Source organism: Schistocerca gregaria, chromosome 2 (assembly GCF_023897955.1).
Source record: "Schistocerca gregaria isolate iqSchGreg1 chromosome 2, iqSchGreg1.2, whole genome shotgun sequence".
Lineage (NCBI taxonomy): Eukaryota > Metazoa > Arthropoda > Insecta > Orthoptera > Acrididae > Schistocerca > Schistocerca gregaria.
The window spans coordinates 884,676,085-884,694,686 of NC_064921.1; the positions used below are offsets into that span (position 1 = coordinate 884,676,085).

Here is an 18,602-nt window from a genome sequence, read left to right on the forward strand (position 1 = left end):
ACCGTAGCGGTCGCGCGGTTCCAGATTGAAGCGCCTAGACCCGCTCGGCCACATCGGCCGGCAACAACAACCTTCAAAGGACTTCCTTTCCAGATGAAAATGCGATCCTAACGTGGCTCGACGAGTTCTGCGCCTCGAAACAACGTGATTTCTGCAGTCGCGTAATCGAATAGTTGCCCATTGTTGGCAGACTGTGGTAAATACTGAACGATATTATATTTTTGATGACTAAAATCTGTCTTATATGTATCTGATGTGTTTATTACATCTATGGAAAAATGCTACAGCCTATGCACCAACCTAATACTAACAGAACGCCCAGCACCATTTCTTGGGTCGCTTTTCACTGCTAAACTGTCCACATACCGGTACCACCTAAAGAAAAATAACGCCAAACATGTGTCAGGCCTTTGGATATACAATTATTAAGACAGTAAAGGGTCTTAAACTGCGCGTTTTGTGGCAGGTAGAGGTCTCGGATGAACAACGTCTGTAAGTCACTCATCAATAAACAGCTCATGTTTCGCAACAAACAACTGCCTGCTACATCGAAGTTGGTGGCGAGTAAAACAATTTTCAAAACTATGTTTCTCGAATGAAACATCGTGCTAGATTCGACGTGTGCTGATAATTATCGGTACTGAGTACGGCCTGTGTTTGACTTGAATTAAGTCCTTAAGGGTTTTGTGGAGAGGAACAATTTTTCCTTTGTTTCCGTCTTTCTATCTCTCTGTCTTTTTAAATGGGAAATTCCGCCATTTTTCATGAGCCGTATTTAATATAAAGGCGAACGATACATATACTGGGATTTAGCAACCTTCTAAACGTTTGGGAATCTATTTTTTCGTATGAATGAATGTTTTTCGTAAAAATGTCCGACTTTTGTGATCTGCCATTTTGAATTTTGAGAAAGTAATCTAGAATTAGCAAACAGCGATTCTCAAAACCCTTGAATACGTTTTAATTTCAATCTCACTAATTTTTAAAATTTTTGTCCACCTTTTTTTTGCGAAATGAAGCACTATGGCATCTGTACGATTAACCTCACGCAGTGAAACAGAGTCGTTGGCTTTCCATTACATGCTCTATAAATAACAACTAGCGAAGGTCGGCCGCCATCGAAGTGAAGAGGGCTGGCTTTCATCTGAAGTCGTTGTGAGGGAAGTGTCGCAAGTGTCTCCTAATGACCGCGTCACGGAAGGTATTTCCACAGAACAGCCTAAGGGGTGGAGAAACACACCGACTCTGGGTCATAGACATCGGTAATTTGTTTTGCTTTCCAAACCATTTCGGCCACTCAGAATTTTTTTATCAACATTCAGCATTCATAAAAAAAATCGATTCTACATCGTGCTAGATTCAACGTGTGCTGATAATTGTCGGTACTGGCTACAGCCGTAGAAGTGCTATATTTGCCTTCCATTACGTGCTTAAGGGTTTTGTGGTGTGAAAACCTTTTTTTCTTTATTTCCTCTTTCTATGTCTCTATCTTTTGCGCTATTTTAATTTTCGTGGTACGCACAAGATGGAGACTTGCCTTGAATGGATTAAGTAGTTATCACTCTTTGTGAGTGGATGGTAGTGCTGTTCCTGCGTCGTCATTTACCGTAATATACTAGAAAAGGTCGACTACACCGATTCTCTTCGAATCGTACTTGTTTTTAGTGTGACATTGTGCTATAATAGCATTGCCAGGAGAGTGTACGAAATCGCCTAAAGACTATGCCTAGGCTGGCTGTTGAATCAGGCAAATGACTGAAAGTTTGTGTGAAGAATCGGAAAGTTTTCAAAAAACGCACATTCCGCTACAGAGTGAAATAATCATTCTGGGAACAATCCCCTAGACCAGTAGTTTTCAAACTTTTGGGGCTCACAGCCCCCTTGGTCTGAACTTCAACAAAATGGTTCAAATGGCTCTGAGCACTATGGGACTTAACATCTGTGGTCATCAGTCCCCTAGAACTTAGAACTACTTAAACCTAACTAGCCTAAGGACATCACACACATCCATGCCCGAGGCAGGATTCGAACCTGCGACCGTAGCAGTCACTCGGTTCCGGACTGAGCGCCTTAACCGCAAGACCACCGCGGCCGGCTTTCAACACCCTCGGCTCCTTTCGTACAACTCTTTTGCGTGTGGGTTTGATAAACTTGATTCGAAAAATGTGAGGAAGAGTAATTATTTCTTTATCAACTATTGACATAACACATTTTCATCGACTTTTAATGTTATGGTATGTTATTCTTGCAACTAAATAAATGATAATGATGAGCTTCAGTCTCCATCATCAATTCTTCAAATCTTGGCACAAGATTGGAAGTTTACGACTCGCACCTCTTTTTGCGCATTCATTCGCGATCTATGCTGAAAAATTTACCTTGCGTGAGAAGCACGTAGCAAAAGTATCTAAACTCGTAATGCCTTGTTACATACTTGCGGATTCTTTCGTTCACCAATATCAAAATATCAAGCAAAGATGAGGAAACGAGCTCTTCTTTTTTAATTTATTGGCCTTCGGTGCGTGCCCATACACCATCTCAATACTGGAAAAATGATTATGCGGTTTGTTTTGACAATGCAGAGTATGCCCTGGTACGAAATTACAAAGGTTTAACAAAGGGCAGATTGCGACACAAAACACATTTTAAATAATCATTATACTGAAACGAGTGAACCAGACGAAAATGTAACACAGGATAAACAGAGGCAGTATGCTATAAAAATCTACTGGTAACAAAAAAAAAATAAAAAAAATAAATAAAAAAAAAATAAAAAAAATAAAAAAAAAATAAAACGTCGTTGCTGCACATTTGGGATATTCCCAGTTCAGTTCATATTAATAAATATGTATATAAATTAGCAATAAAGCGTTCTTGCGTACGTCCTGTGAGAATTATTTCAAGAGCTGTGGATAAAGAATTGAATATTTGTACAGACCTACAAGTACCACCTATACAGAACATGATGACAATATTCAATAACCAGATTTTTGTATTACAGCCATACATTGCATCCAGACATAACCTACACCAGTGTTCAGAGACATACATATAAGACGAACATGGTGGCATACGTTTGTAGGCTGAGCGCTTCACATCCTGCTGAGAAGTACATAGTAATATAGTCAGTTAATTGTGCTTTGGTCTTCTCTTGGCACTCTAATGGTAGTAGGGTGATGGGAGCATGAGGACATTTTGGATATCAGATTGATATGCGATTTAATTCAATTGATCAATTAATTAACCCCTCCACCCCCACCCCTGAATGACATCCTCAGCTGGCACATGGTCACCGCACCATCCCCCCCTTCCCCCCCCCCCCCCCTCCCCCAGTTACCCTATTGATGGGAATTTCGAATTTGGCGGGAAATTAAAAAAATGGTGGGACTTTCGATAATGGCGGGAATTTCTTTGTCCAAAGACTGTACTAACATGTCACCCCCTCCTCCCCCACAGGAACTGGCGGGAAATTCAAAGTGGCAATGCTCTTTCTTGTACCCAACTCCTGGTCTTTCTTGTTGAAAAGTTCAAGCGCACACCTCAATACATGGAAACTGTCCAGATACAGGAGAAAGAGGTTAGGTTAGTGTACTTTATTAATTTGGTTTGGAAACTGAAGTAAAGATCGGTCATAATTACGTAATTAATCATTAAGATCGGCTATAAAGCATAGTGCTACACAAATAGCACCTAAAACTGCAACACTGCTCAAAAATTGACGATGTCATACAGCTGGTGTTGTTCGGAATACCACTCGAAACTAATGGGAGACGTACTCAAACTCTACATAAGATGATCCCTTCACCTGTAAGCCGGCGGGAAAAAGGTTTGAGTGAAAGGCACTATCTTTATTTTTGGGGGGAATTGTGTTCAACTGCGAGATGCTGTTTGATAGAGAGGAGTATAATAAGTGTGTTACCTGTAAGCATACAGCTGAGGACTATCTATCACTCTTTGACGTCAAAGTTCTCGACACATGCCTCCCACTGCATTGCCCATCAATCACACTGCAACTCAGACGTTGTTCTCAGAAAGACTGGACCGCCCCTCTGGAACAATAACAAAATTCTATAAAACTCTCCAGATCACATTTTCAAACGTCCCCTGCTAATGCTTCTGTGTGCAGTCACCGCTATCCGCCCCAGCAACATCAGTGAACTTTGAGATCATTCCACGTGTTCGAATTACAAATTGTCATGCATGAGGGCATACACTCATTTCAAATCAAAGTCACTTGCACAGACTTGTTTAAAGTTTTGTTGCCCGTACTGGCGGAAGACCATATCCCACAGACTATCAATCACAAGAGAGGGTTCGTGTGGTGTTCTTCATAAGCAGTTTGACACATTGTTTTCAGCTGTAACACATCCAAGCAGTGTGGGTGACTACAGCTGTCTACACACCAAACATTTTGTTTTTCTACCACGACTTCGAGGTCCGTGTCGGTTTCGTGTTTTGACACATTGTCTCTCACAAAAGGTCGGACATTGCATGGTGTAACCTATGTCGCTCCCACAATACGCAGGATGGTAGAAATAAAACACAGAGATGATGTTTCTTATAGACAACAATGTGGAAGATATCGCAACATATGCAAACTGGAAGAGTTTGCGGTATTGTGGAGCGTTTCGAAACAACTGTCCAAAGGTGATGACCTAGTCCCATCATCCACAGTGACGAGCTCACAGATGTCTCAGAGTTCTATTTCGAAGAGACAGGGACCATTGTTTCCTCATTTTACAGTCTTGTAAATGATCACTGTTCCGTAAGGTGCTGTTCACAACACATACGGGGCAGTAAAAATAAAAAGAGGCATTGTTATCTTCTTGGTGGGGAAAAAAAAATGTGGACGGCATTGGAGCACTTGGAAATGGACGTGTCTGCAGCATTGAAGAACGTTCCCAAGCAACTGTCTGAAGGTGCTGACCTCCACATTTAATCCCAAGTTCCACAGTGACAAGTAGTTGATATCCAGTGTTCCGCCAAGGCTCCCTCAGTCTCCAAGAAGTTGTGTCAGTCAATCATTAAGTGGTAATCAACAGCATAACGATGGAAAAGATACGGTCGATATGGGAGGATATACTGTAATAAGCACCCGCAATTGATAGCATGATCAATTTTAGCAATTATGATAGTTGTTTCACAATTTCAACCTCAGCCAATGACACAGCAGAAAGCTTCCCAATTTCTATATTATAGTTAAACATCCCTTCCACTACTTTTTACCATATAGTAGACTGCGAATGCAAGTAGATGACTGTACAATACATTCATTCGGTCATATACACCAAAGACAACAAAGTATACCAGACAGCGGCCTACACTGATGCAGTTCGGTGTCTACATATTTCTAGCACCTCGATAATAATGCAGGATTTACCATTACGGCTGGCCATCTTTCCCTATGTGGACTGGAGTCACATGTTATTATCGCATTCATAGGACAAAGTCGGAGACTGAAAGATCCTCTCGCATTGTCCTTGAGCAATCCTCCATGCAACATGGTTGCCGATTTAATCTGCAACTGACCAGAGGTTATTATACCTGCTACATTCCACCTCTCGTGAAGGAGCTGAGCGAGTTGCGTCCATAACTGCTATTGTGCAAAGACTGTTCCGCACCAGTCTTACTCATGGCACCCATCCGAGTGCACAAGATTTCTCCAGATGCACGCATTTTGAGGAGGTTAGCATCACTTATCGGTGTGTAGTAGACATGAGAGTGTTGTGGTGATATAACAGATGGTTTAGAAGAAAAGTGTAGGTTATGAATCATGAGCTCCTGATTGAAAGAGTTTGAAACATTTTACGTAAATCAACTGTGCTATTAATTATGGAGAATTATTCCAGTGTTGGAGACAGTACTGGCATGAGGGAAATGTACTGGCGTGAGGGAAATGATCGTTGAGCATAAACACACACTCCTAAGGCTACACAGTTCTGCTCCTAGAAATGCTTTTTTGTTAAAGCCATATGGTTACCGGTGTATTAGTCGTTCGCAGTACTACGCTATTAATTCTCTAATACAGGAAACGCATGTCCAACGTCTGACATACAACCACCATGCAACTTTTCTACCCCACTCACTACGGCGACAAAATTTAAGATGATAAAACTACGTGTTCTTCCACATTATTCTGTTGTCCTAGGAAGTGATCAGGTTGTTCCTCACTAAGAAAGTATCATCGATGTATATCCACTGCTTGACCTGCTTATAAACCAACTAAAACGAAGTCAGGGGTCTACTGTTCGGGTCTCTTAAGAAACTGACGGGTTTTATACATATTTAAGTCGGAATTGTATGTACCCTAAACCACATTTTCCACGTCAGTTTTGTTTTTTATTAGAAGCAGTAGCCCTTTTGACGGACGCGGCTATGCCTCACTAGGACATCTACATCTAAGTGATTGCTATTTACAATAAAGTGCCTGGCAGAGGTTTCAATGACCCACCTTCAAGCTGTCTCTCTACCGCTCCACTCTCTAACGGCACGCGGGAAAAACAAGCACTTAAATTTTTCTGCGCGAGCCCTGATTTCTCTTATTTTATCATGATTATCATTTCTCCCTATGTAGGTGGGTGCCAACAGAACGTTTTCGCTATCGGAGGAGACAAATGGTGTTTGAAATTTCATGAGATGATCCCGTCACAACGAAAAACACCTTTGTTTCAATGATTGCCACTCCAATTCACATATCATGTTTGTGACACTATCTCCCGTATTTAGCGATAATATAAAACGAGCCGCCCTTCTTTGAACTTTTTCGATTTATCTGTCAGTCGTACCTGACGCGGATCCCACACCGCACAGCAGTACTCCAGAATAGGACGGACAAATGTTGTTGTTGTGGTCTTCAGTCCAGAGACTAGTTTGGTGCAGCTCTACATTCTACTCTATCCTGTGCAAGCTTATTCATCTCCAAGTAACTACTGCGCCCAACATCCTTCTGAATCTGCTCAGTGTATTCATCTCTTGGTCTCCCTCTTCGATCTTTACCCTCCACGCTGCCCTCCAATACTAACTTTGTGATCCCTTGATGCCTCAGAACATGTCCTATCAACCGATCCCTTGTTCTAGTCAAGTTGTGAAACAAAATTCCTTTCCTCCCCAATGCATTCAGTACCTCCTCATTAGTTACGCGATCCACCCATCTAACCTTCAACATTCTTTTGTAGCACCACATTTCGACAGCTTCTATTCTCTTCTTGCCTGAACTATTTATCATCCATGTTTCACATCCATACATGGCTTCAATCCACACAAATACTTTTAGAAAAGACTTCATGACACTTAAATCTATACTCTATGTTAACATACTTATCTTCTTCAGAAACCCTTTTCTTTCAATTGCCGGTCTACATTTTATATCCTCTCCGACCATCATCAGTTATTTTGCTCCCTAAATAGCAAAACTCATCTACTACTTTAAGTGTCTCATTTTCTAATCTGTTTCCCTTAGTTTCACCCGATTTAATTAGAGTACATTCTATTATCCTCGTTTTGCATTTGTTGATGTTCAACTTCTATCATCCTTTCAAGATACTGTCCATTTCGTTTAACTGCTCTTCCAGCTCTTTAACTGTCTCTGACAGAATTACATTGTCATCGGCAAACCTCAAAGTTTTTATTTCTTCTCCATGGATTTTAATACCTACTCCGAATTTGTCTTTTGTTTCCTTTACTGCTTGCTCAATATACATATTGAATAACATCGGGAATAGGCTACGACCCGGTCGCTCTCCCTTCCCAATCACTGCTTCCCCTTATGCCCCTCGACTCTTATAACTGCCATCTGGTTTTTGTACAAATTGTTAATCGCCTTTTGCTCCCTGTATTTTACCCATGCTACCTTCATAATGTGAAAGAGAGCATTCCACTCAATATTGTCAAAACCTTTCTCTGAGTCTACAAATGCTAGAAACTTAGGTTTGCCTTTGTCATAGGTCAGCATTGCCTAACGTGTTCCGACATTTCTACGGAATCCAAACTGATCTTCTCCATGTCGGCTTCTAGCAGTTTTTCAATCGTCTGTGAAAAATCCGTGTCAGTGTTTTGCAACCATGACTTATTAAACTGATAGTTCGGTAATTTCCACACCTGTCAACACCACCTTTTTTCTTTGAGATCGTAATTATTATATTCTTCTTGAAGTCTGAGGGAATTTCGACTGTCTCTTACATCTTGCTTACTTGATAGTAGAGTTTTGTCAGGGCTGGCTCTCCCAAGGCTATCAGTAGTGCTAATGGAATGTTGTCTACTCTCGGGACCTTATTTCGACTTAGGTCTCTCAGTGCACTGTCAAATTCTTCACGCAGTATTATATCTCCTATTTCTTCTTCAACTACTACTCTTCCATTTCCGTAGAAAATAAGCTGCGGAAAAAAATGACATGAATCTTTGTTAGTTGATACATTGAGTTACTATCCACGCCCCGTTGCACGAAAATGCACACGAAGAAACAGCGATTTCTTACGAAGGAGCAGGCAACAACAATCAGTAGACAAAGGAGATGTTACAGTCTCATTGCTGTTTACAGTAGCATAGCCATGGCCCTCGCAGCATTCCTCCTGCACACAGAAGTCATGGTCTAATGTTAGGTAGTTTTGTTCGTGTGTGGGATAATAGAGCAATTTCGTCCTAACACCACATGTCCAGAGTACATCCTCCTCACACTATTAAGGCTGATATATGTGGCACCAGTCCACTCTCCTACAGAACACGTTAGGGAATGGCTTAAGTCTGATAGACTCTTGTCCTTAATACTTATTGAATAACATTGGTTGTGAGAACCAACCGTAACCGGCTGCGGTGGCGGAGCGGTTCTAGGCGCTTTAGTCCGGATCCGCGCGACTGCTACGGTCGCAGGTTCGATTCCTGCCTCGAGCAGTTCTAAGTTCTAGGGGATTGACGACCTCAGATGTTAAGTCCCATAGTGCTCAGAGCCATTTGAACCAACCGTAATTTGGTAATATCGAAATTCGACTGCATGTGTGAGACCACAGTCCTGGATTGGGATACACATGTTTCGCCCTCATTAATATAACGCTTCTGTGTAATATTTTTATCGCCTTTGTAGAAGTATGTGTTACGAAAACCCACGGAGTTAACAGGGGAAGGGGGAGGATTAAAACTGAATGGGGAGAGAGCATTATTTTTAAGCCTTTCTCGGTCTTTAGTGTCCGGGTACCCCCAACCCACGTCAATTCCCCGTTTTGTGAAGTTTCAGGTGTAGTGTTACTGTACTTGGTGAAAAAGTGAAGAAATGTTTTTTTTTTTTTTTTTTTACAGAAAGTTTGAATCTCTTTCGTTACCAAGCACATATTTATAGCTACGTACTGTAACACTCTTATTAAAACAGGACACTAGGATTAACTCTTAATGTACTGTATCATGCAAGAAATATTCAAGTAAAGTTTAATAATTTATTTTAGCTTCTTGCATGGTCTGTGAATCTTAATCGTGACGACTTCCCATGATGTGGAACCTATCAGTTGGATTACATATAAGTTACATGTTGTCCATGAAAACATGTACGTGCTGGCCACTCACAAAACTGATCTTTAATCTAAAACCAAATTTGACGAAGGTAACGCAACCACATCCTGTACGTACTATCTACTAAAATTTTCTTCAGTGGAGTAGGAGTCGTCAAGTAGCTATTATTTCAGTTTGTTTTTAAACCTTCATTATTTGCCAACATCTGGTAGTCACATAGGAGAGCAAGTATTAAATATTTTTATAGCTTTATACTTTACTCCTTTCTGTGGAAGAGCGAGGGTAAGTTGCCGTGTAATAGAGGCTATCTTTACCTTTTAAAATACACCTTAATGCGTTTCGGTCAAAGCCATCGTCAGAATTCGGCAGATAAAAGAACAAATGAGAAGTCATATTTCTACAATAATTTCAGTATTAGGTCCTGCATTCTATAGAAACAGAATGAAGACATACCAAAAGTTCTAAAACTCGATACACTGTATCCCGCCAGTTCGTGCGTGCACTTTTACCGTGACTGTACTGAGTCGATGTTAAGTTGATCTCTGGCAGTTGCAGTGGGCTGGGAGCAGCCGCAGCAAATAACGTAACGCCATTTTGTAACCGTCTCTGTGGCAACGCCTGAGTGTTGTTACAGGTCCCTGGATGGCTACTGTTATGGCCTGCAGCCCTCTCAGCTCTTCGCAGTTGAAAGGCGGCAACAGCTGTCAGGGGCTTCTTACACCCTCCACCGAAAGTGATGCAGCTCTCCTTAAATGACAGTCTCTGGCTGTAAGCAGGCGTTAAAAGCAATAGGACTTATCAACGTTCAGTTCCAGTTAACATACAGTTAGTTCATAAAAATAATAAATGAAAATTGTAATTCTCACACTAAATTTCAAAATAACGGCTAGAATCTATATGGGACGATCAAAAAATTTCCGTTTGAGGGCGTTGCTGCAGTGTGCACGCAACGTAGCGCGACTCTGATGTGGGTATATAGGCACCGACGTGTGGGCAAGGGATTAGTGTGAAATTCGTGTCCGTCAGACGTGCGTGCGGTAAATGCGGAAAGTAGACTATGGCGACGTTATTACCAAACGCGTCCAAACCCGATCAACGTGCTGTTATTCTTTTCTTGTATGCCGGCGGACAAACACCGGTAGATACACATCGAAGAATGAAAAATGTGTGTGAGGCAATTAAGGCGAAAGGTACGGGAAAACTGCGACAAAGGTTGCTGCTTCATCATAATGCGCGTCCCGATATCGTAAATGTCGTAAAGCAGAAGTCGCGCCAACTCGAGTGGCAGACACCCGAGCACCCGCCCTGTAGCCCTCGTCTCCCCCCCCCCCCCCCCCCCCCTCTCCAAACGACGCCTTCGGGCCCGTAAAAAAAGGTGTTGAAGGGTCGACGATTCTTTTCGAGGATGTGCAGCAGGCTGTTACGGACTTCTTTACGCAGCAGGACACAGTATTTTACCAAACGGGTGTCTTCAAATTGGTGCGTCAGCGGGATGATTGTCTAAGTATTCACGGCGATTTTGCCTGATTGGCAGCCGATTCTGGACTGTAGGGCCTTCGAACGGAACCTTTTTTATTTCCCCGTATACAGGGTGCCCCACACATAAACAAGGGTGTCCCACACATAACCAGTATGCCTCACGCCTGAGTTCGAGTAACGATGGACTAACTTAAAAACAGAGTAGATAATAGTAGGGTTAAAAAAACATATAGTTACCTGTCCATAAGAGATGCTGGAAGTCTTGGCCATGGGCATTCGTGGATCGCTGACTCCGTGTGACGATGCTCCTAACACGCTGTAATTGTGCGGACGAGATGTTCTTAATTTCTCTGGTAATATTCCGTTGTGCGAGGATTGTCAGCATTTAGTGTGTCCTCTAAACACAAATCACATGATGTTGAGCCCGGAGACCTTGAGGGCCAGAGGCCTCTACTGACAAATGTTGAAATATCCCCTTAGAAAAATTTTTGAATGACTGTGGCTGATTTTCAAACAGCCGAGCAGAACTGAACGTACTCAGACATTTCGCACTTTACTTATTCTGACCAACACTGAACTAACACGCAATATTTTCAGCGCAACGCTATCTGACTCTCAATAAGCCCTACAAGAGAATGGCCCAGACGAACAATAACCTATACCTTTCATGAATCACTTACCTCACAAAAATCTTCTTTATTCGAACTACTGCAATACAGCGACCGCCAATACTGCCAGCTAAATAAAAGATTCTAACTACTGAAGACACTAACTACTGATAGGCATAGTTAGCCAATGAAAGATTTTGATAGAGAACAAACAATATATTTATCTTAATAGTGTTCAAAAGATATATATATATATATATATATATATATATATATATATATATATATATATATATATATTACAAATTTACTCTTTCTGATGGACACTCGTCCAGATCCAGATCGTCCGCTCTCAAAATTGTTGCATCTCTCTCTCCACATCCACCACTGCTGGGGGCTCACCTCCAACTGCGCAACGCTACGCGCGCTACGCGCTGTGAACAGCCAACTGCCCAACACTACAATAGCGAATATTCCAACAATGCCAACCAGCCACAGACTGCACACAGCACAGTCAGTGATTTTCATACAGACGTTACCAACATAAAAATCTAAACAGTCTTCTTAAAATGTGTCTTCAGGAAACACATTGTTGAATGTGGTCTATACTTCGGATGGATGTGTGAGCGGTTGAGCCATCGTGTTGGAATACTGCATACAGCTTCTCTGCTTCTGTTAATTGTGCTTAGAAAGAATCAAATTTCTCTAGATATCGATTGAAAAATATGGGGCTAATAATGCCCATGCAGGACAACGCACATCAAACACCTGTCTTTTCTGATTCTTCGTGTAGAATATGTGGACTGTCCCGCAACTAGTATCTGCAGTTCTGACAAATGAAACCAGGCCTCATCTGACATGAAGTAAAGCAAGGGATCCAAGTAATAATGAATAGGCCTTGTCACTTCAAAAATTCAAATTTACCTCACATATGAAGCATACAATCATTTCATAAAATTTAAAAGCAAACTTAATTTGTAGACGTTAATTGGAATTTAACATTGATTAGGCCGGTATTACACTATCAAATTTCTTTGTCCAATTTCTTTGTCCAGTATCTTTGTCAAAGATATTTGATAGTGTAATAAGGAACTTTGACAAATGTCGTTCAATATTTGATCAAATCTAGGGCGAGGCCGTATATTTGATCAAAGAAATCGCCTGTCTTCTGTTCAGTGCAATGCGATATGTTACCACGCGGAGCGCCAGCATCGCTGGAGCGTTCTGTCATCTTTCGTGTTTGTAAACATGGCTGCTAAATATAGTTGGTGTGTGGCGTCTACCACAAAATTAATTGAAATGTATGAGGCGGATGAGGCGTTTTACATTGTGAGGCACCCTGATTACAAAAACAGAGTACGAAGATTGGAGAGCTATAAAAATATAGCAGAGATCATTAGCCGTGACATAAGGCCTGGATGTACGGCCGAGGACATAAAGAGGAAGATAAATGGCCTCCGCACTAGCTACTCGTACGAGAAAGCAAAAGTACGTATTGACATATGCATTTATATTTATTTATGCAAGTAAAGTTTACATGTAATACAAATGATTAGCATTAATTTGTTCACTGCAGCGACTTGAAGCATACAATAATTTTTACGTAACCTACAAGTAGTTTAAATTATTTTCATTGTTAATATTGCAGATGCATAAAAGCAAAAGTGGAGCCAGTGCACAGGCGGCGTACGCACCACAAGTGTACTGGTTTCAAATGCTCAAATTTCTCGACCAAGCAACCGAGGCAGACGAGAGTGTGTGTAATCTAGAGAGCACGGAAATTGAGAGTAAACGTGCCACACCGACGTTTGAGGAAATGTGTGAGGTATGTACATTTGTTTACATTTTACGTTACTAAATGTGATTGTCTTGCCAGGGCACTTTCCCAGCGCCATTGTAAAATGTCTTAAAGTATTCCCTAACTGCTCTCCCGTGTACTGAACGTCCAGAAGCAGCTTGGCAAGCTATTGGTTCCATTCGCTGTAGGTCCTCAGTTCTTTGTCTCAAGATAAGTGCAGTCTCCTACTATGGCAGACACTGTTTCCTGACGAGTGTACAAGTGTTTTCTTCTCTCAGTTAACAAGTTGTGCAATGTGCAGGCAGCCAGTGTTATAGTGGTAACTTTTTCAGGAGGCAGATTAATGGTAGTAAGAAAAATCCTGAAACGACTTGCAAGAATGCCAAAACTGCTCTCCACTAATCTTCTCCCTCGTGACAGTCGGTAATTGAAAACCTTTTCTTCTTTTGTGATCCCTTTTAAGGGGTATGGCTTCATAATGTTATAACTGAGAGGAAAAGCGTAATCTGCCAGTACTACCATTGGAGTTGTAATGTTTGTGTTCCCAAGCTTCCTGCTTTCAGGAATGTTGAGCATAGATCGGTCAATGAGACACTCACGTAGTTTGCTTTTTGAAAACACTCCAGCATCACCAACACGCCCATTAGTTCCTACATCTACATACAAAAATTTGTAGGAAGCATCTACCATGGCAAATAAAATGATACTGTTGAAGGATTTATAATTGAAAAAGTGAGATCCACTAGCTTGTGGACATTTGATACGAATGTGCTTTCCGTCCATTGCTCCTATAACAGTTCCACTTCTTCTCGAAATCCTCTGCAATTTGCTCCCACTCTCCTCTGCTTGTGGGTACCTGTAAATAAATAAGATTTATGTATGTGCAAGGAAGTACGTAACTAATGGCTTTTATCTTTTATTTATAGCATGAGATGCAAGAGCCTGTCGCATGTAGCGAGGCACAGCCACAGCCCCAGCGTCAAGAGCGGCCTCCCACTAAAAGAAGGAAAGTCACGCCAGACGTGGCAACAAACGTCATGGAGGAGGCCAGCAGAACACTTAAGGGTATGGCTGATGCTGCCAGAACCATGCCTGTCCATGAAGACCGCTACAGCACCCTTGGCGCCCACATCGCAGCAGAACTGCGTGAAATGGAGAAAGTGGGCGGCAGAGAATACACCACTGCCACTATGCACGGTCTGGAGCGGACGTTAATGGACAGGTGGGATAATCTGCATGCGACAGCCCGTACACAACTGTCGACCTCTGGATATATCCAGGCTGCCTTGCAACAGGCTGGAATAGAGGAAGATGATTCTATTCTTTAAATATGTATGCATATAATTTTTGTATCTCTCCAATCTTCGTAATCTGTTTTTATAATCAGGGTGCCTCACATTGTAAAGCGTCTCATCCGCTTCATACATCTCTATTAATTTTGTGGTATCACACATCCATTGTAATTTGATATGTAACTAAAATAAAATAAATAAAATAATAACAATTTATCTTCATGGACATAAAGCGTATTGAACATTTATTTACCTTCAGACAATGTTCTTTTAGCGCTTTATAAATTGCTTCACACGTTTCAGGTATTATTTTACTTAATGTGCATTGTGGAATTCGAGTGCTGTACTGTAAGCTAGAGTAACTTTCTCCTGTAGCAAGGAATCGAAGTGGTACAGTGAGCCTGTCTTCTGCAAATATAGCAGTTCGTAGGTGAGTATTGTGTTTTGAGATATGAGGAATCACTTCACTGAGAAAATACTGAAAAGTATGCTCATCCATTCGCAAGAAATTGATGTATGATTTGACGTCTTCCACTATTAGCTCACGTAACAAGTTTTGCTGAATACTCTTTTCGTCTCGTCGTGAAACCCACGGCTTCACCCAGGTACGTTTCCTTATTTTCCCCCGCTTCTGTATCACATGGGCACACGCAGCAATTGTGGCACAAGCAGCCGCTGCTGCGGTTAAAAATAACAATTTGTTTTTGTCAGCCATCTTGAACTTTGACGAAAACTTTGATGACAGTGTAATACCCCGTCTAGCGCTACGTCAAAGATCTTTGTCAAATATATTGGACGGAATATTGGATGACATCTTTGGTCAAATCTTTGACAAAGAAATTTGATAGTGTAATACCGGCCTTATTTATACTGCTTTTAATGCCTCCTACTGGCCACAGATTGTTATTTAAGACAGATTGTCTTACTGAACACCACTAGTCATGGTACAAGAATACACACGAACTGACGAGATATAGTGTATCGAGTTTTATAAATGTGTATGTCTTCATCTTGTTTCCAAACAATTTAGTATTGCACTTAGAGTAGAAATATTACTTCTGATTTGTTCTGTTTATCTGACAGGTTCTAATGGTAGCTGTGGCTGAAACGCGATAAGGAGTATTTTTAAAAAAATGAAAATTAGCGATCAAGACAGAGAATTGTATTGACTAGTGCAATAATTTTTTCATTTATAGACAATATTTAATACGAGTTACTGTTTTTTGAGGCTGTTGTCAGCATGAGTAATTTTTTAAACAGGTGTCAACATGAAGTTTCTACATCTACATCTACATCCATACTCCGCAAGCCACCTGACGGTGTGTGGCGGAGGGTACCCTGAGTACCTCTATCGGTTCTCCCTTCTATTCCAGTCTCGTATTGTACGTGGAAAGAAGGATTGTCGGTATGCTTCTGTGTGGGCTCTAATCTCTCTGATTTTATCCTCATGGTCTCTTCGCGAGATATACGTAGGAGGGAGCAATATACTGCTTGACTCTTCGGTGAAGGTATGTTCTCGGAGCTTTAACAAAAGCCCGTACCGAGCTACTGAGCGTCTCTCCTGCAGAGTCTTCCACTGGAGTTTATCTATCATCTCCGTAACGCTTTCGCGATTACTAAATGATCCTGTAACGAAGCGCGCTGCTCTCCGTTGGATCTTCTCTATCTCTTCTATCAACCTTATCTGGTGCGGATCCCACACTGCTGAGCAGTATTCAAGCAGTGGGCGAACAAGCGTACTGTAGTTTGAGGACTGACACCAGATGTTATCCTAAGATCATATTTCAGTGCAATGAGTACTTTGGATACAATCGTGGAATTTTCCCAGAAAATTATTTCATATGACTTCAATAAATGGGAGTGTCCAAGATAAATTGTCAGGCACTACAATTCGTAACCAACGAGACATGTGCTATAGCATAGCATTAAATATATATGAGACACAGAGTGGTATGTACCAAATGAATATTTTTAGTGTTTTTGGGCAACTAGTAACATTGAATTACAACTGCTGGGTAGTAAAAATGTGCTTATGGTTTATTCCTTACAGTGGTAGCAACATACGGGTTGTGCACTGGAACAATGAATTGTCTTGGAACAATAGTAGATTAAACAAAACATTATCGGTTAGACACTACTAATAGCATATATGGAGCAATAGTAGATTCAACAAAACATTATCCGTTAGACACTACTAATGGCATATTTCAGTACAAAATGGGTTATTAGGAATAATTTTTCGGTTTCCGCAAACCGTCTGTATAAGTCCTATCTTCCGGATTAACTTTAAATGCTCATTGAAGACCTATTTCTCTATTTATCGGAAACACTAGACACTATAATTTTTACGGTTTATAGCGGAGCACTTTGGGCTTGCTCTTTTTTGTCTTTAAAAATTGCGTAAGTCACATTAGTTACATTTATTAAACACCCCCCACCCTCAAGCAAAACATAATAGTCTACAAAACTACTGCGAAAATCTAAGGTGACGATCATCGCTACAGATTGACTTACAACAGGATTCTTATATCGGCGTTAGTAAGTGAACTGACGAGGATATGCGGAAATTTACCAAGTCTTACTGTATTTCTGCCTGCAAATTTGCTAATTATTTTGCCGGAGAATAGGTACTGGGAACATTAAAATCCATTACAGCACCACACATTATACTCGTACTTCAACCATTGTAAACAAAATACAGTTGAAAACGTGGCGTTCTGAGGTCTCAGCAGTCAGCGTCGGTACCATTGCCTTACCTTTTTCTCTCGGTCTCAGTTTGTAAAGAGTCTAGTCACCTTTTTACTGCAGTAGTATCTGTAACTACGACGAAACGAGTGTAAGTCAGATTACTGAGCCCCTATGCTTCCTTTAAGCTTTTCGCCACACGTGGCAAGCGTGAGTAAAAATTTACATTATACTTGAGTTTACCTTAAATTCACTTGACATCACCAGAAATGCAATGAAGAAACGTTATTACATACATTGCCGAACGACCAGTTCCACCGAGGAGATGTCTGTCGCTTGTGAATCGTCCCTCGGTACTACAAACATAAACTACTGCACGATGAAGGTTTCTGCAATTCTCACTGCCTTAAGAAAGGCCCTTTAAATTTCTTCATGGAGGCTAGACTGCTACTTTTACAAAACGGACGTCATGAAAAGGTGTCCTTATCTAAATATTCATTATCATCGTCATAGAATCAAAATTTCATGTACGTTTTATTAGCTTTATTTTTCTCCTAAAGTTAAGTCATTTACAAAACTTGATTTAATTATTTGCTAACATAAGTGGACAGCGAAAAATCAACTTGATATTTATGAAAATATTATTAGGCATTAATTGACAATTTTCATGCTTTTATAAGAGCTGCATTTTTCAGAGTTCTTCCACAACGGACGCTGCTGGAGGCATTTTCCAACTATTAAATTGTGTGTCTCAGTATCTAATACAACACGTTAGGAATCGTTCATTGTGGAACATATGTCAGGTGGATCTCTTAACACTTAACGCTTGTGTCAAGGCCTACTGTCGTGTCGATAATTGAAAGCAGAGTAGGGAACCCGACATTCTGGACACTATACTATCCTCAGTGTGGTCTGAACCATTAGTTTCACATCATGTGGCGTAGCTTGCAAATTTGGCCGATAAGATGGACAGGTTGCTCTTGTAACAGATACAGTCAGGTCTGAGGATGGGTAATACGGAATCGAAACAGGTCATTTTGAAAAATTGAAGCAGTCAAGACGCACAATTAAAAATTATTTTATAATTTAATGAATGCGGATTTCCGCCAAGGACAAAAGTCAATTTTTGCATTGGCAAGAAATAAAATTGAAGACAGCAGAAGGAACATCCCGACAGAATGAACTGCCGTAGACTACCTTACAAAGCCAGAAATTATAGTCCGGTAGGCCGAAGAAATCTAGAAA

At 40.9% G+C, this 18,602-nt stretch overlaps 1 protein-coding gene across 1 annotated transcript in view; it reads left to right on the forward strand.

Annotated features, from left to right (window-relative positions):
- The window catches only part of LOC126336614 (uncharacterized), an 84,560-nt gene extending 69,670 nt beyond the window's left edge, over positions 1–14,890 (forward strand). The window contains exons 2-3 of the mRNA XM_050000486.1: positions 13,231–13,407; positions 14,307–14,890. Of these exons, the coding sequence (XP_049856443.1) occupies positions 13,231–13,407; positions 14,307–14,708 (579 nt within the window). The 3' untranslated portion in view covers positions 14,709–14,890. The remainder of the gene's footprint in view (positions 1–13,230; positions 13,408–14,306) is intronic.
- The last annotated feature ends 3,712 nt before the right edge of the window (positions 14,891–18,602 follow it).